Here is a 23,704-nt window from a genome sequence, read left to right on the forward strand (position 1 = left end):
GAAGTATGTCATGGTAAGATGTGATCGAGAAACACATCTTACCATGAGGTACTTCTGAAGATGCCAGCTGTACATGGGGGTGGGGGTGGGGGGAGTTGGGAGCAAAACGTACCAGACCACGGCCACACAGCCCCAGTGCTTCCAGCCAAGGAAGCCTTTGACAGTACATTCTATTGATTTATTGAGGCCTCGGCCCACTTCAATGAAGAGGATTCGGATGGAGTCACTACGCCAAGGATCGCCCTGTGGTTTGCTTCACTTTCACCCCGTTAAGAAGCCAAAGTGACATGCTGGACATGATAGCAAGAAGTCTGCTTCGAGGGAGCGCGGCACGTAGGATGATGATGACCCAGCTGGGACCATCCGGATGCTCTTTTGGGGTCCCCTCCCCATCAGACATGTCATAATATTTGGGTATCTTTTTCTTCTTCGCTCCTGCCTTGCCTTGCAAAGACTGCTGGATCTTATGTGCTGCATGGAGGTGCTCCGGCCCCCACCCTGCAATCCATGGGCACACCCAAGAAACCCTTTTGTCCTGTCAGTGTGCTATAGTGGTTAAGAGCAGGTTGATAGTAATCTGGAGAACCGGGTTTGATTCCCCGCTCCTCCACCTGAGTGGCAGAGGCTTATCTGGTGAACCAGATGTGTTTCTGCACTCCTGCATTCCTACTGGGTGACCTTGGGCTAGTCACAGTTCTCTAAGAACTCTCAGCCCCACCCACCTCACATGGTGTCTCTTGTGGGGAGAGGAAGGGAAAGGAGCTTGTAAGCCACCTTGAGTCTCCTTACAAGCTCTTGAGTCTCCAAACTCTTCTTCTTCCTCCTCTTCTTCTTCTGTCCAGAGCCAGCCTGCCGGCCTCTGGCCGAGCCACTTGAACTCATTGGCCGCTTTCCCTTCTCGGTCTGTCAGGCGGGGCTGGATCGTGGAGGAAAGTGTCAAGTTACCTGGGACGGGGCGAGGCGGAGAGGCAGAGCAACTAGTCGGCACTTGCTGCTCTCCCCAATTGGTTGGCGGCTCCCTTGGGAAGAAAAGGTCAAAGTGTGCTGGAGGGCGGCTGTGCCAAGAAAGCAAAAGAGAGAAAAGCCACAAGCGAGCTGGGATGGCAGAGCACTCCCTTGCTCCTTTGCAGACAGTAAACAATTGCAGGGGGTGAGAGACGGAGGGAGGGAGGAGACCGAGAGAGAGAAAAGCTGGCAGCTTCCAGGTCTCCAGCGCAGACTGATCTGGCAGGGCTGCAACCCACTCGCGGCAACCCAGCCTCCGGCGTGCCCCTCTGCGCTGGCAGGACACTTGACAGAATCCTCTCTGCTACACGAAGACCGTTCCTTGCAGCAGGAAAAGGTTCGGGACAGCCAGTTTCCAGGGCAGAGATGGCTTGTGAAATCATGCCTCTGCAAAGGTAAAATGTTCTAAGGTTGGATTTTTCTTCATGTTTGTTAGCTGTCAGTTTTCTTCCTCCTTTTTTTCAAAGGTCAGGTTCTAGAAGTCCGGCGACAGAAGCGGAGGATTTCAAATGGACTGTCCATCTGTCACGTCTGACAGTTTCCTCTTTTCCTGCCTCACGTTTTTGGGGGTTTATCTGCAGAAAGGGGAACCAAAGCATATAAAGAACTGGAGGCTTGCAGTTACAGCTTGTCAGGTTTAATACATTTTAAATAAGTTTTAGTGAAATGCGTTCAGGAAAGGGCATGCTGCCTGTGAGTTGCTGCCAGGAATTACGTGATTTATTTTTTAAAAAAATATTGTTCATTTGATTACGATACGCTTATTGATCTACGTTGGTGCAGTTTTTAAGTGCGTTGTCTTAATGTGCAGACAGAAGTTTGGATACTCCAGTGTTCTTGATTAGTTTGGTATAAAATGCTTCCTTCCATATGCCTGAGGAAATACTTAGGAGAAAACTGTTGACTTCTCTGGATTGTGAACGGAGAACATCTTTTAGGCAGTTTTTTCACAGAATAAATCCAAGAAATTTTAATCACGGTTTGGAACTAGGTTTTCTTTTAACAAGACGGCATGTGAGGATTAATTAATAAATCCACATTTATTAACACACACAAATCCATGTGTTTTGTGAATAAATGTGTAAATAAACGTTGGCTAGGTCTGTTTGCTTCCCTTTTCCCTTGCCAAATCCTGTGTCTTATTAGCCATTTTAATTTACTAGGCAGTCTTCATTGAGTCAGTAGGGTTCATCTTGCAAGAATACAGGTTTAGGATTAAGATGCCATCCAGAGTATTTATTGTGTCCTGTTGAACACTTGCCCTTTGGAATATTATCCTGCAGATTTTTCAGGATTGTTTTGACATCTTCCTCTTTTCAAACTTGTCTCTGGAAGGGGTAGAACATTACTTTTGTCTGTTTACATTGGAACAATCCCTTCTTCATTATTTTGTGTGTGGATGTGATAGACAGTGTGATTGTGTCAAAAATGGTATGGGAGATTATTTACTTTGGAATCTGAAAATGGAATCACAAAGAAGCATTAAATGGCAACAACATTAGTTTTTGAGTTTTGCTTCTTAGGAAAGTATTTTGGGTCTTAATTGTACAAATATAGTTTCAACTCTTTAATTTTAAAAACAGAGCAAGTAGATTTGATATTCATAAACTGCTTTGATATCGTCTTTTATATAAGTGAACGGATACTTGTTTTGCTTCGGACAAGCTTGAAAAGGCACTGCCCCAGATATTTCCCTAATGCTGATTTTAGTAAACTGTCGAGTGACAGGAAAAATATATCCTCTTGGCAGGTTGCACAGTTCTGTTTTACAGCATGTCTGCAGGGCAGAGAACACCATCTTCGGCTATTTGTTGCTGTTCCAATTTTAATTAAATGGTTTTGGTTCATGGGAAACATCTCCTTCCATTTCATCTCTTGGGGATTTTGAGCAGTTCAGCTGGTGACCGATCTTCACACTTCTCTTGAATGGAAATATGCTTACTAGGCAGACAGCATTCTTCTACATAGCTGTCTTGATGGCACCTCTTGTTTTATATTTGGCTTGCAGGTTAGTCTGGGATCCTCATGTGTTGGAGAAGGACAGTTTGCAGTTTTATTTCAAAGAGCTGTCGACTTAAAATAAATTGTTGATTGTTTTAACCCTGGGAGCAGCAGTTGTGTAGTGGTTAAGAGCAGGTGCATTCTAATCTGGAGGAACCGGGTTTGATTCCCCACTCTGCTGCTTGAGCTGTGGAGGCTTATCTGGCGAATTCAGATTAACCTGTGCACTCCCACACACGCCAGCTGGGTGACTTTGAGCTAGTCACAGCTTCTCAGAGCTCTCTCAGCCCCCACCTACCTTGCAGGGTGTCTGTTGTGGAGAGGGGAAGGGCAAGGAGATTGTAAGCCCCTTTGAGTCTACTTACAGGAGAGAAAGGGGGGATATAAATCCAAACTCTTCTTCTTTTTCTATTTGTTTTTTGTGCACAAGAAGCAAGAAAGCACATTCAGTCACAAGAGTGGCCACTTTCAAGCTTATGGTGTACTGTCTGAGTGAGTTTAACACCTCGCCTGCGGTTTGTGCTAACCCAACCTTCATTTTTAGCCTGGTTCACGTATATAGGTTAAGGTAGGAATGAGACAGTAGACTAGACTGTACCTCTTCTAACTACGTTGCAAGATTACGAAGGGCCGGCATTGCCAGATCTAGATGGGGGAATACCTGGAGATTTTGGAGGTGGAGCCCAGGCAGGGATCTCAATAGGTCACAATGCTGCAGAGTCCTCCCTGCAGTGTAGCCAATTTTTCCCAGGGAAACTGATCTCTGTCATCTGGAGATCAACCAAAAGAGCAGGAGACCACCAGCCCTCACCTGGAGGTTGGCAACCCTTAAGAGGACCCTGTTTTGACGCCCTAAAAGAAGGAAAATGTGAGCTATGTTTAAGACTCTTTGCAAATAGAAAAATTGCAATTCAGGCAGAGAACGTAGGAGCCTTTTACTTGCTATGTGGGTGTTGTGTTTGCGTGATGTGTTTAATGCAGGGAAATAGTTCCAGTTGGAAGCCTCTGGGCACAGGTGCCATTCGTTCTGCCACCTGTCTCCTGCATGTGTGAACCAGACAAGGCGCAGATCCGCATCCAGGAAAAACATGAAGTTCCCATAGGTTGTGAGATGAACAGCTCGTTGAACGCGGCGATCCTTGTGCTCACCCTCTTAGAAAATGCACATTCTTGTTTTTCCCAGCCTAAACTGGCATGCTGTTAGTCTTCTACTGAGAAACATGTGTTTGGACTCAGGCCAAATCCTGGGGGCCTGTAAACATAAGCAGCTTCTTTAATGATGCCAAAGGACTACCTTATCTGCTCATGAAGGGCAAAATCTATTATTGTCATTAAACACCAAGGGTGGTTGTTAAACGACATATAAGCACAAAAACTTGTAAAAAGAACCTCTGATTACCCTTGAAAGCTACGGAAGTTGCAGGAAGTGCTGAAAAATATTACGTTGATGTTTAAGACTCTGCACAAGGTACTGTTTTAATAACCTGTTTAGTTCCTTCACAGTCAAGAAACTGTAACCTGCTGAGTTAGCATGATTGTAACAGTTAAGAGCAGGTGGATTCTAATCTGGAGAACCGGGTTTGATTCCTCGCTCCTCCACCTGAGTGGCAGAGGTTTATCTGGTGAGCCAGATGTGTTTCCGCACTCCTACATTCCTGCTGGGTGACCTTGAGCTACTCACAGTTCTTCAGAACTATCTCTGCCCCACCCATCTCACAAGGTGTCTGTTGTGGGGAGAGGAAGGGAAAGGAGCTTGTAAGCCACCTTGGCCAGGTCTCCTTACAGGAGAGGAAGGTGGGGTATAAATCCAAACACTTCTTCTTTTTCTTCTAATGCGGTCTCCAAAAACAGTAGCACAACACACTTTTTTGCTCTGCACAATAGTTCTCCTCTGAAAGACCAAGACCAAGACAGCAACTGGGGCTGAGCTTTTCTCCAATATGTCCAGCCACCTACGACCCATGGCTTTCTCCTTCCCCATGTAAGCTAGACTTGAGTTCAGTAGCACATTAGCGACGAGCAAGATTTTCGGGTTATGAGCTTTTGGGTGATAAAGCTCCCTTCATGATATTTAACAAAGGGATCTTTGACTCTGGAAACCTTACACCCCACAAATCTCGTAGGTCTCTAAGGTGCTGCTGGATTCAGGTCTAACTGTTCTACTGCATGCCCACCAAAACTATCCTCTGTTTATGGCCGGGGGAGAGCTGGCATTAAGCCAAGATGGTTTTTTGTGCCCCTGATGTCTGTTTCTGGTGGGGGTTTACTGTAGATTTTAAACTTATTGAAAAGTCATAAATTTTTTATATGTGGGGTTGGGAGGGTTGGGGGTTTAAAAATGTCCACAACAGAAGAGTATGATTGTGATTGCAGCATATTATCTATGCGGGTACACATTTTGGGTGCTTCCACGCATGCCTATGAGCGTTTCCCACTTACCTTCTGCTGCGCGCTACTGTAGCCAAGTAACGCGAGGTCCCCCGGCACTCCCCACTACAGGGGCGGCGACAACGCAGCCGTCCCGACGCTGCCGCTGTCGCGCCCCCTCAGCACACGTCATTCCTGGCGCTCTTCAAAACGGCACCGCGGGGTTGTGGGGAAGCCCGGGCACGCGCCAGAAATGACACGCGCTGAGAGTCATGGCAAGTGGGGAAACGCCCAAAGAATGCACTCTCAATCTAGTTTCAGCCCACTTTGCGGCTGGATTTTACTGTGTGAAACAGCAAGATCTACTTGCCCATCATTGTTAAAGTGTACTGAAAGTAGATAGAAAGTGCATTATTCAGCAAGTGTGAAATGTGTGTGTGTGTCCAAAGTGGTGGTGATGGAAAGTACTGTCAGATTGCAGCCAACTTATGGTGACCTTGTAAGGGTTTTCCAGGCAAGAGACAGAGAGGATTTGTTATCGTCTGCCTCTGCACAGCAACCTTGAACTTCTCCCAACCGAGTCCTAACCAGGGCTGACCTTGCTTAGCTTCCGAGATCTGATAAGATCGGACTGTTCTAGGCCATCAAGGTCAGGGCAGTAAAAATACAGTTTCCTGTCAGTATCACATTATTACAGTGTGAGTGGTTTCTTTTTGAGGGTTCATCCCTTCGGCCCCTTCCACACATGCAGAATAATGCACATTCAATCCACTTTCACAATTGTTTGCAAGTGGATTTTGCTATTCCGCACAGTAAGATCCAGCTTCAAAGTGCATTGAAAGTGGATTGAAAGTGCATTATTCTGCATGTGCGGAAGGGACCCAAGGAAGACCAGGGGTGCTGTTCAGAGGCAGGAGTGAAAGCCACCTCTGTTCATCCCCTGGCCTTGAAAATGCTATGGGGTCACCATAAGTTTTGTGACTTGATGGTACTTTCTACCAGCATATATACAATGAGATGCTGGTTTGGGAAGTCTGACAAGGCATGCTAAAGAGCATTTGGCACTTTAATGACTCCAACAACTGTTTGACATTTGTTTAGCATCAGCTTGTGCAAGACTGTGGATAAGATGGTTCATGTGGTCACGGGGTTTAACGGTCAGAAAATAATAGAGGAACAGAGGCCGTGGTTTAACAGGGAAGCATTTTATGGGAGTGCTACGTGGGCTGAACTGTGAAATCCTAAGTCCAGATAAAGCAACAGAACTTTCACAAGAGATTTTTTCCAAAGATACGGATTTTGAATGGGGATTTGGAAATAAGGGCTTGATTTGTGGAGAAGGTTCCATTTTTAAAGCAAAGGGGGACAATATATAGACTGCAAGAAAAGATTACCAGACTGCCTGCATAGATTGTGTTGGTAATATGCATTTACCTTTCAGCATATCGCAAACATGTTTGTCTTATGTCACATCTCTATTAAGCACTAATGAATTTATTGTGACATGCCTTCTATACTGTTTCACATAAAGATGTTAGTAGATTGAATGTTCCTCCGCCACAGAACAAAGCATGTTTGTTGTAGAATGCTCCAACTATCTAGCCTTGCTCTCCCCATCCATTTGAAAGTAAAAATGCATTTTTGTTATAAATGTTCTTGTATCAAAGTACTGTGTTCAATAATGTACAAAATAATGGTTTTGACAAAGGCAGCGCGTACGAATGAATAATGATTCTCATATTCATTTGGGACTATTTTCTTATGTGGAAGCATACAATTTTCTCAACCACTGCATCTCAACTGACCTAACTAAACATCTTTATGTGAAACAGAGTATACCAGTGATGGCGAACCTTTTTGAGACCAAGTGCCCAAATTGCAACCCAAAACCCACTTATTTATTGCAAAGTGCCAACACAGCAATTTAACCTGAATACTGAGGTTTTAGTTTAGAAAAAACAGTTGGCTCCGAGGCGCATGTTACTCAGGAGTAAGCTTGGTGAAGCAATCATGCAACGCTTCGAATGGGTGAATCATGACCCTAGGAGGGTTTACTCAGAAGCAAGCCCCATTGCCAGCAACCAAGCTTACTTTCAGGTAAAGGATCATGCCCAGGCCAGCTTAGGTGTGTGTGTGGGGGGGGTGATTTTCTGCCCCCCCCCCACATGATGAACTCTGTGCACGCGTGCCCACAGAAAGGGCTCTGAGTGCCACCTCTGGCACCCGTGCCATAGGTTCGCCATCGCTGGAGTCTACCAAAATAAGTCTTTGACAGAACAATTCTAAACAGTATGCCCTTCCAAATCCATTGAAAATGGGCTTTAGAAGGCGCAGCTGTGTTTAAAATTGCACTGTTGGATACCTGTGTGGAATCATCATGCATTGTAAATAACTAATTTAAATATTTTTTTTAAATACCAGGGCAGAGGGAAGTGTAAGCTTTTTATGTTTTCCTGCTCCACTAAAACATCCAGCAGCCTAACAGCACGCTTCTGGAACAAGCCTGAAACCAAACTCACATGCCTAGAACTGTGTACGTGATCAAGTAGCCTCTTTATGGCCCCCCTGTAAATAATTAAGTTGAGAGGAGATAATCTAAAAGGCTTCAGGCCTATTTTGTGATTAATGGTCTTGGTAATGGAGCCAGGAGTGCCACTAATGATTTCTGACCCTGTGTGCCAGCCGTCGTAGACACTGGCTGATAGACACTGGCTGATACATAATCTCCCATCAGCATCTTAATTGCCTTCTCTGCGTGAGTATTATGGGCTGTGTGGGGTGCAAAGGGAATTGGTATTCTCATTCTGCCTTTAACAACTTGTTTTTAGCTTGGATCATTGACGGGCAGTTTGAACACAGACTTTCTAGATTAGTCCGATGAGATAATCGTTTTACTTTGGACTTCCATTGAGGCACCTCAAAACGCTTTGTGGCCGAGGGTTAATTATACAGACTTCACCAAGCAGCTCCAAAAGAATATGCGTTAGAAATTAACTAAAGCTTGTGTGTTGCATATTGCATACACAAGCCAACTCCCTAAATGCAGGCTAATCATGAAATACTTAGTATATACATATACATAAGCCTTTATTGGCATAATCAGAAAGCAAAATGAATACAATGATAATAAAAACAAAAGGCCTCAAAAGGACCATAACAGATACATGCTATTGGGTATCTCAGCTATCTCCATAATAAAATTGGCGACCTCTTCACAAAGACTAGGGTCTGAGTTATTCAGCAATAAGGATAACCTAATCAGATCTGGCAGCCCAGATTGGAAAAGAGAATATAAATTGATATATTTGGATCTGATTTTAACAAATCTTTTTTTAAAATTTTAACAAATTTTAACAAAGTGCAAAAAGTTGGTGGGCCAGGGTTTCAACCACATTGGATTTGCAGCTGCATGAAATACTTACAAATGCAACCATTAATTTAAAATAGGACTACTTGTAAGAAAACAGCTTTGGGATTATTAAAGGACTACCTGCCACCATAGTGAGCAGCCATTAGAAATAAGATCTTTTTCGTGGCCTCTCCACCCCAGCTTTGGGATGTCCTATCCCGTGCTTGGTACCTCTTGTTTTTCACATCTTATGAGTAGCTCAAGTTCAGTGCAGTCTTATTTGCCCAAACTGCTTAGCAAATATCCTGTGCTGCAGTCCTGCACATGAGCTGATAGAATCTTATCAGCTTCAGTAAGATCCAGGTTGCCCGTTGGCAAGGTTGCAGCTCCACCCATGAATATAATCAGAAGTTTCTATAATTAGGCATGTGTAGTGTTTTTAAAATGTGGGGTAGTGTGGATCTGTGGCGGTAAACAGCAACATGCGAAGATTTGGGTTTGCTAAGAGTTTGAAGTGGTGTCTGGTGAGGGCTGCATTCTCAATCTAATCGGCTGCACGAGCAGAAGATCCCAGCACCCTCTTCGCCTTTGACCAAAGGTCTGCATATTTTTTGTGTTGCATTTAATGCAGTCTTGGAAACGGCGGCACAGTAGATTATCTTGGAGGCTAACCAACTTTGGAGATTTGGAGGTAGAGTCTGGGGAGCGAAGGGTTTGGAGAGGGGCCTCATTGGAATGTAATGCCACAGAGTCTCCCTCAAATGCAGCCATTTTCTCCTCTGTGCAAGCATCAGGTTATTACTGACCCATGGGATGATGTCACATCACAATGTTTACTGTACTCTGTTCAAGATAAAGATGACAGGAGATTTGTGAATTCATCCGCCATTTCCAGGACCGTATTTGTTCTAGAATGCTCCGCTTGGGTTCTAGGTGGCACTAAGACCCAAACGGAACATTCTAGAACAAAGGTGGTCCAGGAGATGGCAGATGAATTCACAAATCTCCTGTCATCGTTATCCCAAACAGGGTATAGGCACAGAGTATAGGCACAAAATGACTGTTGCAGGAGGCGAGGCCAGCCACAAAACGATTGCCACAGCTTATTGGGTAGGTCTTTTTATTGTTGCTTATTCCTTTCAGAATTGACTCCCACCTATTAGGTGCGGTGCAGAAATATGGGTATGTAATAAATTGTAATGATAACGGTTGGTTTTATTATATGTTGTGGCGGTTGTGAGCTGCCCTCAGATAAATCAAGTCATAAATAGATAAACTTTAGTAACACAGTGTCAATCCTTGTGCAGTGACGGCAGCTGCAAAGCCGCATTTAACAAAATCTGCATAGCCAATCAGAAACATACTGGGAAAATGCCCTACCTGGCCCCACCCGCTTCTCAAAAACTCTTAATGGGTGCCAGAAAAGGTGTCTGCAAGCGCCAGGGCACCCACGTTGGGGGCCTCTGAGCTAAGGAAACCCTTTCGTAAATTGTAAGAGAATATATTGTCGAAGGCTTTTACGGCTGGAATCACTGGGGTGCTGTGTGGTTTCCGGGCTGTATGGCCGTGTTCTAGCAGCCGTGTTCTGGTTCTGTATGGCCGTGTTCTAGAACCTCTGAAGATGCCAGCCACAGATGCAGGCGAAATGTCAGGAGAGAATGCTGCTAGAACACGGCCATACAGCCCGGAAACCACACAGCACTCCACTGTAAGAGAACAGATGGTAAACAAACACATTTTTAAGCTGCCAAATTTTGTGGCTGCAGTTGATGTTCTATAAAACAAGCACAGCCCATGGAGTGTTTGTGTAAAGAAAACACTCTTCTACTCTGGGCTGGAATATGAGGTTCTCAAAGAGAGAGTCTTGAGTTGTTGAAGTCCTGTAGGTAAGGAGGATGATTCTCAGTTTTTGTGCCGAAACATGCTCTTTTGACACTTCACCACGTTTTCAGAAAACAGTCTTGCAGAGAAGAGTTGCCACTGCTTGGTAACCCAGCACTTGTGGGCTGTTATGCAACTCAACATGTATGCATAACATGCTACTGTCGGATTCAAAGAAAGGGCGCAGCTTTGGCTTCAGTTGAGCTCCATCAGTTCCCTCCGCCTCTTCCTGCCCCATTTTCTGTCTTATCCATCCAAGGAGACTTGCCAGGCTTCCAATAACAAACAGATGTGTCTGATCCCAATGTAGCTTAGCTCTTAATTTTAATCTTTAAGAAATAAAACAACAAAAGCTGAGCGGTGTTATGTGGGTAAACATGTTATTAAGAACGTAGCGCTGCAATGGAAGAGGGGGCAGTTGAAGGTCTCGAGAGCCGTAGTATTTATTTGAATTAGCATGCTTTGCAAACATCTTTTAGATAATACTGGCGGGTACTTGCATTATCAGATCATGTGGCGCTGATTGTATGAGGCTTCATATCACGCGATTGTTTTCTGGCTCAGGACCAGCCAAGATAGATGGTTATGTCACATGAGACGCTCAAGGATAGATAAAAACATGGTACTTCCCAGCACGTAATTTCCATCCAAGTAGGTGGGGGATTTCTTAGTCCAAGGTGAACTTTCTCATCAGATAGGTGAATCAAGACAGGTGAGGGTTGACATAGATCTGTCCTGCGCTGCAGAGTCCTGAGCGGAAACTTTTAGTCCTGAAAGATGTCTTGAAGAAGAAAGAGAGATCAGCGTTCTGAGATATGACTTGTGAATTAGCCTGCTGGCAAGTTCTGAAAGAAGGAGAAGGAGAAGAAGAGGAAGGGAAGGGGAAGAGGAGGAGGAGGGGGAGTTTGGATTCATACCCTCCCTTTCTCTCCTGTAAGGAGACTCAAAGGGGCTTACAGTCTCCTTTCCCTCCCCCCTTCCCGCACAACAAACACTCTGTGAGGTGGGTGAGGCGAGAGAGTTCCAAAAAACTGTGGCTAGCCCAAGATCACCCAGCTGGCATGTGTTGGAGTGCACAAGCTAATCTGGTTCACCTGATAACCCTCCACAGCTCAAGTGGCAGAGTGGGGAATCAAACCTGGTTCTCCAGATTAGAGCACACCTGCTCTTAACCACTACATCACACCACTTTGTTGTTACATTTGTGGGCTTATAGGTTGGCAGATGGGTTGAAGGAGAAATCAGCATTCCTCAGCAGGCCAGTTGCTGATGACATCATATTTAGATATTTATTTATTTAGCAGTGTTTAATTGACTCTCCTACCAATAGATTTCGAAGGCAGTTTACAAAAACAGATGTGAACCGCTTTGCATGAATATATAAAACATCTATACAAAGTTTTGAAAACCAACAATGCTAAGATGTCTCTGCTACATGGACTCAGTTGGCCAGATTTTATTCAGTTGCCCCCAGAATCCTCCATGAACAGAAAGGCTTTATTGTCTTCAAAACTGGACCAAAGTGGAAATCTTCCTTGCCTCCTCTGGGAGTCTGTTTTAAAAAACAGGTGTTGTAGGTGAGGTCCTATCAAATGGATTTCAGGGATAGAAAGCTCTTTGAGGATCTATGTCAGTGCATGGTTCATTCCAGGGCAGATGGTCCTCAGTTATGTGAGCCCAAGCTTTATATGGCTTTAGAAGTAAGAAACAGCACCTTAAAGTTGTCCCAGAAGCAAACAGGGATGCAGTGTAGATTACAGAATTGAGGTAGTACATTCAAATCTCCAAGTCCTCGCTAATAGAGCTGCATTTTGCACCAGTCCAAGCTTCTGAATTGTCTTCAAGGGCAGCCCCAAGCAGAGTGCATTACAGTAGTCTCGCTTAGAATAGGTTTGGTGCTATCAGAATGAGCCTAGGTTTTGCTCAGGAGTTCCCTTATCCTCTTGCATGTTACAGCCTAATTAGTTGTGTCTGGGTTTGCAACAAACCAAGGATCCTTCCTGCCCTAAATCCTGGCTAGGGATGTTGGTTCCCAGGTGAGCTCAAACCATAATTAGATTGCTACACAAAAAGAATGGCAGAAGGGGGCAATACGCTCCATGGTCCTTCATCAAAGCTAAAATGCAGCCATTCATCTTGACACAAGTCGCTGTTAGAAAGCAGCTAATGGCCCAGGTCATACCTGATGTTTGAATCTTGCTTGATACAGAACATAATTGTCAAAGGAATGCGCACTTTCATCTCCCAGCAATCAGTTTTACCAGGTAAATCTGTGCTTTAGGTCAACTGAAATCCCTCTAATGTCCTGAATTAATTCAAAAAGACGACCTGAGTCTTTCTGCAGGAGCCAGGTTGCTGGCATCTCGTTATGAAAAAGGTTGACCTGCCAAGGTGTAGCAGAACGATAAGAAGAAAACAAGATCCAACATAACAAAGTTTGCAGCTGTTCTTGGCCAAAACAAACACGCTCTCTGTTAACCCAATATGCCAGTCTCATGCTAAAGCCAATGTGTTTCTGCCTGGCGGACATTTTTATCTTTTAGCAGTAAGAATAGTTTAGGAACCAAAAATTATTGATTTTATTCTAAGTATCCAAATATTTGGGGTGAAGAACGTAACCTAGAAAAGGAGTTTACTCCTCCCTCATTCTGGGGGCCAAAGGAACCGGCTCCATTTGATGTAGGGAACCCTGATTCTTTTGCTCTTCAAGGACTTTTGTAAGCAGTCTGGACAATTTATCTTTGAAGCAAGGTCAACCGATGGCCATTCCAAAGAGGGCAGAACTCAGATGAGCATTTCTAGGCCAAACCCAATGCCCTGTTGCTTTTTTCCCATGGGATTTGGAATGGGGCCTGTGACTCTTATTCATGGTGGATTCTATCAGCATCTTCATGTCACATTGGTTATTTGAACGTTATCTTATCATGTGATATGAGTTATCTTCCCATTGGTGGTTGCTGATGAGAGGACCATGGTATGATGAATCACTGTATGATGAAGACTTTGGGTTTATGGAGATAATGGTAGCTTTTGAAGTCCTGCAATTGAGGATTTGGGACTCAAGGGATCTCCCCCCACCACATACAAGAATCCAACAATTGCAAGGGGACGCTCCTTGTAAAATGGCCGCCTTCCCTGTCATTGCCGCATTTATTTCTCCCTCCCTTTGCCTGATGTCTGGAATAAGGAAGGGGGCATTCCTTGACTTGCACAGTTTTTGATCCCTAATTGTAGTCATCAGATGAATAATAGGAAGACCATTGGTATATCTTCTGAGATGGGTTTATTCTGTGGTAATGCATACAGATGTTCTGAGTCATAACACCACAACTGTTATTGTGATTGCTTGATGGTGGGATGCTCTTATCACCCATGTACTTTGTTCTGTTTTTGCTCTGCATGTCTCTCTTTCCAATGCTCAACTGATAAAGAGAGACTGATAAGAGAGATCAAGGGCTTCAGCTGATAAGAGAGACAAGGGCTTCATACAAGCAATCAAGTAATTTCTGGTTGGTAAATTGACACACATGTCAGCCAAAAGCTATGTCATAGGTTGGTAATCAGCAATTAAATTGTCTTGCCTTTCCATTATATCCTGGTGCCACTTCATGCATCTGGACCTAATTAAGAAGAAAAGAGTGAGAGTTTTGTATTTATATCCCACCTTTCTCTCCTTTAAGGAGACTCAAGGTGACTTACAAGCTCCTTTCCCTTCCTCTCCCCACAACAGACACCTTGTGAGGTAGGTGGGGCTGAGAGAGTTCTGAAGAACTGTGACTAGTCCAAGGTCACCCAGCAGGAATGTAGGTGTGGAAACACATCTGGTTCGCCAGACAAGGCTCAGCCATTCAGGTGGAGGAGTGGGGAATCAAACCTGGTTCTCCAGATTAGAATCCACCTGCTCTTAACTACTACACCACACTGGCTTAATGATAGAGTTTGGTTTACTTCATGACAGTTTGATTGTGTCAAAGAATTACCATGAATTAATCTCTTTTTTTCATACTCCAAGCCAAAGGTCCCAACTCTGTTGACTTTGTGGGCACGTACAGAATTTTGAATAAGGGTAGTGGAACTTGGGTCCAATATCAAAATTGTTTCCACGATGAGGAAACATGTTGAGAAGTTCGAAGCCACGTATGCTGATAGGATAGGGGCCGTTACTTCTGAACAGGCACTCCCAGCAGACGGCAAGGTTCTCCACCATTCTTTGGGATTCCATATGATATATGTGAAGCTTTCCACTTTTCACAGAGTAGAATAGAGGAAGACACAATGAAGCTTCTTTGTGATATGTCGCCAACCTATTTCAGAGGACCCTCATTCACTGCTGTGGTGCTGCGGTTTCATACTGGTGTAACTCATTTGGATTTCTCCCAGCTATTTTGTCATCAAATAAAACCAATATAATGCAGTTATGATTTGTGAGCGTCATGAACATCTTGATGTGGTGTGATTTCTGAAGCAGCAGAACATCTGTTTCCCCCCTCTCTGTTTTTGTAATGGACTCTTATGTTATTAGGAGGAGGAGGAGTAGGAGTTTGGATTTATACCCCACCTTTCTCTCCTGTAAGGAGACTCAAGGTGGCTTACAAACTCCTTTCCCTTCCTCTCCCCACAACAGACACCTTGTGAAATAGGTGGGGCTGAGGGAGTTCCAAAGAACTGTGACTAGCCCAAAATCACCCAGTAGGAATGTAGGTGTGCAGAAACACATCTGATTCACCAGATAAGCCTCCGCCATTCAGGTGGGGAATCAAACCCGGTTCTCCAGATTAGAATCAACCTGTACCTTAACCACTGCACCACGTTGGCTCACTTCAGGAGCAAGAGCCCTCCATGTCCTGGTTACCTTCCTACCAGATTTGCTGTAAAAGTATTCCTTGAAGTAGTGGAGTCTGCCAGATGACTCTGTAGTTGAACTGTTCTGTTCTGTAGTTGAACTGTTTCTGCTTTGGTGATCACCGGCCAATGAGCTGGAACCTTGAGGAGTGTAATGGATCACCTTCCCCTCTCTATGGATTTGTCAACTTTATCTTATTTCTTCCCAATATCATTGTTTCTCATTCTAATACCAGTGATGTAGTATGAATTAGTTTCCAAATTAAGAACAGAAGCTTTCATACTGATGGCAAATATCTCTTAATTTATTTTCAGCTCTCAAGAAGATGAAAGACCTATGTCGCCCTTCTATCTGAGGTATTGCATTATTTTATATTCTTGGGGGGGGGGGTTGATTTCTTAAGAAACTATGGAGATTACAATTGTTAGTCATTTTATGTCTGTTTCCTAGTAAATTCAGGACTGTGTCTCAATATTAGAACACCTGCGCATCTCCAGTAAAAAGGACCTCAAAATTTGGAAATGGTTTTCTGTCTGAAAACTTGAATAGCTGTTGGTTGTCAGAATAAACAGTATTGGTCTAGATCACAGGTATCAAACTCGTGGTTCTCCAGATGTTATGGACTACAGTTCCCATCATCCCCCTGCCAGCATGATGCTGGCAGGGGATGACGGGAACTGTAGTGCATAACATCTGGAGGGCTGCGAGATTGACACTTATGGTTTGATTTGGTTTAAGGCAGCTTCATATATATGTTCACAAGGTGTCAGGGGCAAAACTGCTCTCGCTCTGGCGGCAAAGCAAAATTAAAATTATGCTATGAGTGGTCTCGCTTGCCGTGGAGAGAATGGAAAGTGGAAGTGGGGCTTGAGGAAATCTTGCTGCATACATGAAATCCTGCTGCGACAGACATTTTACCCCACCAGGCAGTCGACACCTTGTGCATATTCCGCCAAAGGCTCCACATGAGATGGATTGACTCAACAAAGGAAGCCATGGCCTTCAGTTTGCAAGACCTGAGCAGGGCGCTTCTGAGGTCATTAATTCATCAGGTTGCAAAAAGTCAGAAGCAAGTTGATGGCCCATAACATACACACAAACACAGTACTGAGTTTGGGCTGGAACTGATCTTTGTAATCCCGTCCTTTAATACAAATCTTGTTTATCTTTCTCAGCTGTATTATATTCTATTTCTTTTTTTCAGCTTGTTAGTTTTTTGCTGTCCAACCTGAACACACGTGAAGGTGGCAGTGCGCCTCCAGGACACTGCTTTTCACTTTTATAATGAACACATGAAGCTGAGTCAGGTCACTGATCTGTCAGGATCAATATTGCCTGCTCTGACTGGCAGCAGCTCTCCAGGAATCATAGGTAGAGATCTTATACATCATCAGTGATTGAACTGGCCAGCCAACAGCCAGAGGCATAGCAAGGGGGAAAAGTGCCCAGTGCACCGCCCCCGAAATGCCCCTGTTATACCCTGGAACGCCTTCGCCACGCCCCCACAGGGGTGCCCCCCAGTGCTTCATTCCCCCCCTGTCCCCTTGGAGTTACGCCTCTGCCTATAACAAAGCCATTTCCCTACCACAGTGTGGCATACCAGGAGGCAGTTTTGAGACGGTTTGCCAAGGGAGTTAACTTGGCCGGCAGTGTGGATACACGCTGGTCAGCACTGGTGCTTCACCACTTGAAAGGGTCTTGGAGATAGTTCTTGTTGCTGTTTTATTTTCTGTGCCTTCTCGTAGAGATCCAAGTGGCTGGCAAATCCGTGCCCAAGGCTACTTTGTCGAACTGCTCGTCTTGGCGTCTCTGTTTTCTTGCCAGTGCAGCCTGTCTTAATGTCATCTTATTGGTGTGATATAACAACTGAGCCATGGATGTAAACACATGGAGAATGTGGGTTGTAACTTTTATATAGTACAAGGAGTTCGGTGATTGGGAGCAGTTATGTAACAAGAGCTGTACAGATTCCAGCAACTGCGCAATCCTTGATGCTTGCCAAATGGCAGGAACTTTATGGTGTATTCTTTTCTTTTTTTTAATCAGCAAACGTTTTATGAGCACAGTGGTAGGAGTGTGATTTCCTTTCTCCCTTCTCCCAGCTAAGTTTCAGCACAGACATGGGACCCAAAGAATGCACAGAACTGGAATGAGTAAACCTGTCACCTTAGATTGAGGGCTCTTTCAACTGAGGCTGTCTGAAATGTCTAAATATTTAGATTCAAGTAGTGTTTGGATTCCTGAACCCATTTCTGTGACAGTCCTATTTAGATACCAGCGCAGCCAGGAACCTTCCTGGTTCACTTTGAGCAAGTTTCAGCACCTTCATCTACAAAAATCAAAACATAGCTAGAGAATTTGGGGCCAAGAATTTTGACTTGTTTCCAATTAGTGCCTGAATGCCCTGCAGAAATCCTCCCTATGTGTCCCCCCACCCCAATCTTCTGGTATAGACAAGAGGAAGAATGAGGTGGCTCTTTAACTCTAAGGACATAAGAAAGAGCCTGCTGGATCAGACCAGAATCCATCTAGTCCAGCACTCTGCTGCTCGCAGTGGCCCACCAGGTGCCTTTGGGAGCTCACCTGCAGGAGGTGAAAGCAGTGGCCTTCTGCTGCTGCTGCTCCTGAGCACCTGGTCTGCATTTGCATTTGCAACATCAGATCAAGGAGGATCAAGATTGGTAGCCATAGATCGACTTCTCCTCCATAAATCTGCCCAAGCCCCTCTGAAAGCTATCCAGGTTAGCGGCCATCACCACCTCCTGTGGCAGCATATTCCAAACACCAATCACGCGTTGTGTGAAGAAATGTTTCCTTTTATTAGTCCTAATTCTTCCCCCCAGCATTTTCAATGAACGCCCCCTGGTTCTAGTATTGTGAGAAAGAGAGAGAGAAATTTATTTCTGTCGACATTTTCTACCCCATGCGTAATTTTATAGACTTCAATCATATCCCCCCTCTCCAAACTAAAGAGTCCCATATGCTGCAGCCTCTCCTCATAAGGAAGGAACTCCAGTCCCTCAATATCTCTATAGCCTTTACATGACAGATCCATTGTTAATTTATCAGCGCCAGCATCTCTAATCACCACAACCATTCCGACAACATTCTTTGTGCACCACAATATGGGTGTTGAAATATCACCTCCTTCTCAAGTTTGTGGATGGTTCTGAGTTGGACAAGTACTTGCATGTCAAAAATGCTATTTAAATGAAGGGGGGGGGGAAATTCCTAAATACTACTTTGAGTCACTGTTGCCTAAGCTGCATCTCCTTTCTGGCCAGATGTTGCTACGAAACATGCTTTCCAGTGTTCATCAAATCAATGGGTATTTTGTCATTGCCTTCAGTGGAATGTTGATGGCACCACAAGACAACGATTTGATTTTATGAAAGAGGGAAGAATTGCGGTCGGAAGGACTGATCTGATCTTTCGGTTGTGTCTGTTTCTTCTGAAATGTACCGAAACGAAAGGAAGATGTCCATAATTTGATTTCCTAGTGATTCTTGTGCACAAAGAATGTCCCCTGCCTTGTTAGGTATTGTTTGGCCTGAAGTCGTCAGATAAGAAGGACATATTTCATAAAGATGGGAACAACAGATTGTGAATGTCAGCCAGGGTAGATAACAGCCTTTTCAGGTAATGCAGTCCGCTTCTGAGTACAGATGCTTTATGTCCTCTGGTTAAAATGATCTTTTGGACAAGAAAAAAAATCGTCTTCTACACTGGACTTTGTAGAATAGATGTTTTTAGGGGCTGGAGAGGAAGATGTTGGAGGGAAATACCTCTGCGTGGCTCAGAGAAGTGCCCTAATGTCTGTTATCAAACCAGTTGATCAATGAATACAAAAGAGTACATGCACAGAAGGTGCTTGTCTTTTTCTTACTGCAACACGATATCCTTTTTTTCCCTGAAAATACAAAACAGCTCTCTTTTGTGCCAAACTATTCACGGCACGTGACTGATTCCTGCTCCTGACAGATTTCTTTTTTAGTTGAAAAGCCCTCTTGGAGAATGCAGTAAAAATCAGAGGAAAAGGTTGCTTAACCTTGGGTTTTCATACCAGCTTGTTTTCTCCTTATCATTACCTTACCTCCCCTAGCTGCTTTCTGACGTGTGGTGTGAGGGGATACGGGTGCCTTCCCCTCTGGTCTCATGATTCATTGGTACATTTTGTCAGATCTGATCATCAAAATCTAACTGACAGCTAACTGACAGGTATCACATGTCAGAGCCTCATTCTGGGTTTGATTGGTAAAGAACTGTGATTGGCCAGTAAACCAGATATAAGGCTTCAGTGTACTGAGGTCTGTGAGACACTTGTCTTCGCACTGCCTGGTGGAGCACTTTGACTGTGTGAGAAATACTTGTGAACAAATAAAAGTAGGACTGCTTCTGTGAAACTGAGCTGCTGTGTGCATCTGACTTCCTACTGTGTTCCAGTGTATTGTGCTACTCTTCTATAGGGGCTTTACCCTATACATTTCTCAGACTAGAAGTGCAAATTTTTCAATCTCCTTGTGAAAATTGCACAGGTATAAGCGGGTATCTTTTTTTCTCTTCGAGTGCAAATGATGTCACGAGAGCACGGAGTTTATCAGTACGCTTTTCAGTTTTCTGTAAAAAGGTCACCAATAGGCCCTTTAATCCATCACTAGCAACCCCCCCCCCCCAATTTCCTTTCTCCATTTGCTGCTTGCTGCAATTAAGCTAATACAGACTCCCTTGCTGAGAATTCCTTTTACTCCACCAAGGATGTCTTTCCTTTTAACTGTAGGTGGTGCTATTCACAGTCCTGAGAGACAGTCAGTTGAAGGAAGGTGGGGAAAATGTGAGAATGTGAATAATAAACTCTTGCAGTCACGATCATTTACCTGGTAACAAAGCAGCAGCGACCTGGCATCAAAATCAGTTGACTTTGGTTCAATATTGTATGAAAATACTCTAGGAAATAAAGTAAAGGTTCCGAATGAACATGCTGAAGTCTGTGGTAGAATTACATTTTAATTCCGGGGTCCTGAATTAGAGTTTTGCAGGAATGGCGCTTGAAGTGCTGTTATTCTAACATTCCCTCTTGGTCCTATGGGAGGTCCCCTTCCCAATCCATTACGTCACCTCACAGTCATTTTGTGTTATATTTTTAGCCCGCCATTCCTCTGAGGAACTCAGATTGGTATGTAGGGTTCTTCCCTCCCTGTTTTATCCTCACAGCAACTTTATGTAAGGTAGGACAAACTAGACTGGTTCTGGCCCAAGGCCACCCAGTGAATCTCTGAGTCCCCAACCTGGTGATTTTCTGGTGATTTTGTAAATATAAAAACCGGGCATTTTCCTAAGACCAGAAGAGTATCCACATTAGACTGTAATATCCGGAAGACAGAGCACTGTAAAATCCAGAAACTCAGACCTGTGGTCAAGATTTCGTTATCTAAACAAAGTATAACTTCTTTAAGAATAAGTAATATGAAACGCAGAAAGAAGATTGAAGCCCCTTCCGCGAATGCAGAATAATGCACTTTCAATCCACTTTCATAATTGTTTGAAAGTGGATTTTGCTGTTCCGCCCAGTCAAATCCAGCTGCAAAGTGCACTGAAAGTGGATTGAAAGTGCATCATTCTGCATGTGCGGAAGAGGCCTCAGGTCTACCAGTCTCCTCCTAGCCGCCTGTCTAAATCTCACCTATATCCCACCAGTTTAGGTCCCAATCCCTGGCATACACAGGCAGAACTGCAATTCAAGCTACTGTGCCGGCCAAACAAAAAAATCTGTATTTATTTATTTAGGATATTTTCACGTTGCACTTGGGAGACCTTGCTTGGTGACCTTGGGCCTCTTACACACTTTTAGCCTTACCTACCTCACAGGGTTGCTGTGAAGTTATACTGCTTTGGGTATCCATTAGGACAGGGATGTCCAACTCTGGTGCTTCAGATGTTCATGGACTACAATTGGCCATGCCCGCAGGGGCTGAAGGGAATTGTAGTCCATGAACATCTGAAGCGCCAGAGTTGGACACCCCTGCATTAGGGAGAGAAGTGGGGTATAAATGAAATAAATATTAAAATCAAGTGAGCTTCATGGCTGCGTAGGGATTTGAACCTGCATCTTTCCAGTCCAGCACTGAACCTCCTGTCACATATGCACAGCTTGTAGGTTTACATACATACAAGCAGCCCCCAGCCATCTGGGCTAACTAATTCTCTCGCAGATAAGAGGATCAAGGCAAATGAAATGGTTTAAGCTCATAACGCCTCAGTTTAATAAACGCTGTGGTCAGGGTGAGCTTCCGTGAAATGTCACATGGGAGGGACCTCTTATGTCCAGAGCTGTGGCAGAGGAGAGGGGGGAACTCCACAGGACTCCACCTAATCTAGCCATGCAACTCCAGAGTGCCAATCTGGAAGCAGAGGGCATCATCGTACATCTGCTGTCCGGAAAGGTGAAGCTTTGAGCAGGGGGGAGACGGACGGCCTGCCAGTTGGGGATGTTTCAGCCTTTCTTGAGTTTAGAGTTTGTGGCGTTGCAAGAAGATTGGAAAACGAGCACTTCCTCACATAGGAAGATTCCCCACACAGGCACACACCCACTGAATAGGACTGTGTAGGAAACCACGTCTCCATTTTCATATGCAGCATCATGTGCTAATGGAGCATAGGGAGAGCTGTGGCCCAGTGGTTGAGCACACAGTGGTTGAACTTGGCACACAGAAGGTCCCAGGTTCAATTCCGGGCCTCTCCAGTTGGTAGGTGATAGGAAAGACTTCTGCCTGAGACCCTGGAGAGCTGCTTCCAGTCTGAGTAGGCAATACTGCCCTTAATGGACCAGTTCAGTATATGAACATATGTGTTCATGTGAGCAGCCCAGGGCAACAGGGAGCAAGCAGGACTTACCATGTTTCCTTGAAAATACGACAGTGTCTTATATTAATTTTTGCCCCCAAAGATGCGCTATGTCTTATTTTCAGGGGATGACTTATTATTCCTGGTGTTCTGTTCACCGGGCATGCTTCCAAACAAAAACTTTGCTACGTCTTACTTTCGGAGGAGGCCTTATATTTAGCACTTCAGCAAAACCTCTACTATGTCTTATTTTCAGGGGATGTCTTATTTTCGGGGAAATAGGGTATCTAGTGCCTGGATTGTGTGTTAAGAACATAAGGTCATTGAATGATACTCAGCATCTATCTAGTTCAGGGGTCTGCAACCCGCGGCTCCAGAGCCGCATGCGGCTCTTTCAGCATTATACTGCGGCTCCGCGTGGCCTGGAGGTCAGAGGGTAGCATGGGCGTGTCCCTCCAGGAAAGGTGAGTGGAAGGGCCAAACTAGAGGCTCCAGCTCGGTAGATCTTCAGGGCTGTGGAAAACAGGTCCAAATGGCTCTTTGGGTGGTAAAGGTTGCTGACCCCTGATCTAGTTGAAAACCAATGTGGTGTACTGGTGAGAGTATCACATTAGGATCAGGATTGGACCCCACTCCCCCATTCTTTTCCAACTTCAATAAAAGCCACTGGGTAACTTTGGGTCTGTCACACTCTTGCTACCTGATATACCTTACAGGGTTGTTGTGAGGATAACATGGGGAATGAAAACCAGAATTGAAGGGTGTGATTTAAGTAACCAAGTGTGAAAACAACAGCTGTTCTGGCATATAGTTTTGAGCATCTTATCCATTTATTTTGTAAATATTTCTCTCTCTCCCAGACACAAACACACAACCTCACACACATTAATGAAATGTATGCGAAGCATGAAGAGCCAAGTCTGCAAAAATACAGTGGAAGTGTGTTTCTCCCTCCGTGTTGACACATGCACCTCCTTCGTGCTGAACAGTGTTCACGGGGGAACGTAAAAATAGAAAGCAAACATGTTCTTCCAAGTAAAATGGGATTAATTAATTTCAGTTTGTGGGGTTTTTTTTAAAAGCCACTCCATTTCTTCCTGTGAGAGCTGTTGCTTAATAGTGCATATTCAAGCAAGGTGTGTATAAATTGTATAAAGGGTTGGACGTTTCTTTTATTTGAGTTAAAACCTGATGAATCTCCTGGCCTTACGGAGGGAAACAGCAATGTCAGCAGAAACATTAGGCAAACTGACGGCCTCCGATGCCTCACCGTCTAAGACCGCAGTGTATCCACTTGCTTGTCACTTGGTTTCTGAAACACAAAGTTATTGTCTTGTAAATTGGCTGCCACAGAACACACACTCACTACTTTTCAGCAGCATCAAGTCACTTATTTATATGACACTCATCAGCCATCA

At 44.4% G+C, this 23,704-nt stretch overlaps 1 protein-coding gene across 1 annotated transcript in view; it reads left to right on the top strand.

Moving 5' to 3' along the window:
- Window positions 1-23,704, top strand: part of FAM13A (family with sequence similarity 13 member A) — a 176,391-nt gene that overhangs the window by 109,056 nt on the left and 43,631 nt on the right. Inside the window, exon 8 of the mRNA XM_048509094.1 lies at window positions 15,761-15,802. Coding sequence (XP_048365051.1) covers window positions 15,761-15,802 — 42 coding nt within the window. The remainder of the gene's footprint in view (window positions 1-15,760; window positions 15,803-23,704) is intronic.

Source organism: Sphaerodactylus townsendi, linkage group LG10 (genome assembly GCF_021028975.2).
Source record: "Sphaerodactylus townsendi isolate TG3544 linkage group LG10, MPM_Stown_v2.3, whole genome shotgun sequence".
Lineage (NCBI taxonomy): Eukaryota > Metazoa > Chordata > Lepidosauria > Squamata > Sphaerodactylidae > Sphaerodactylus > Sphaerodactylus townsendi.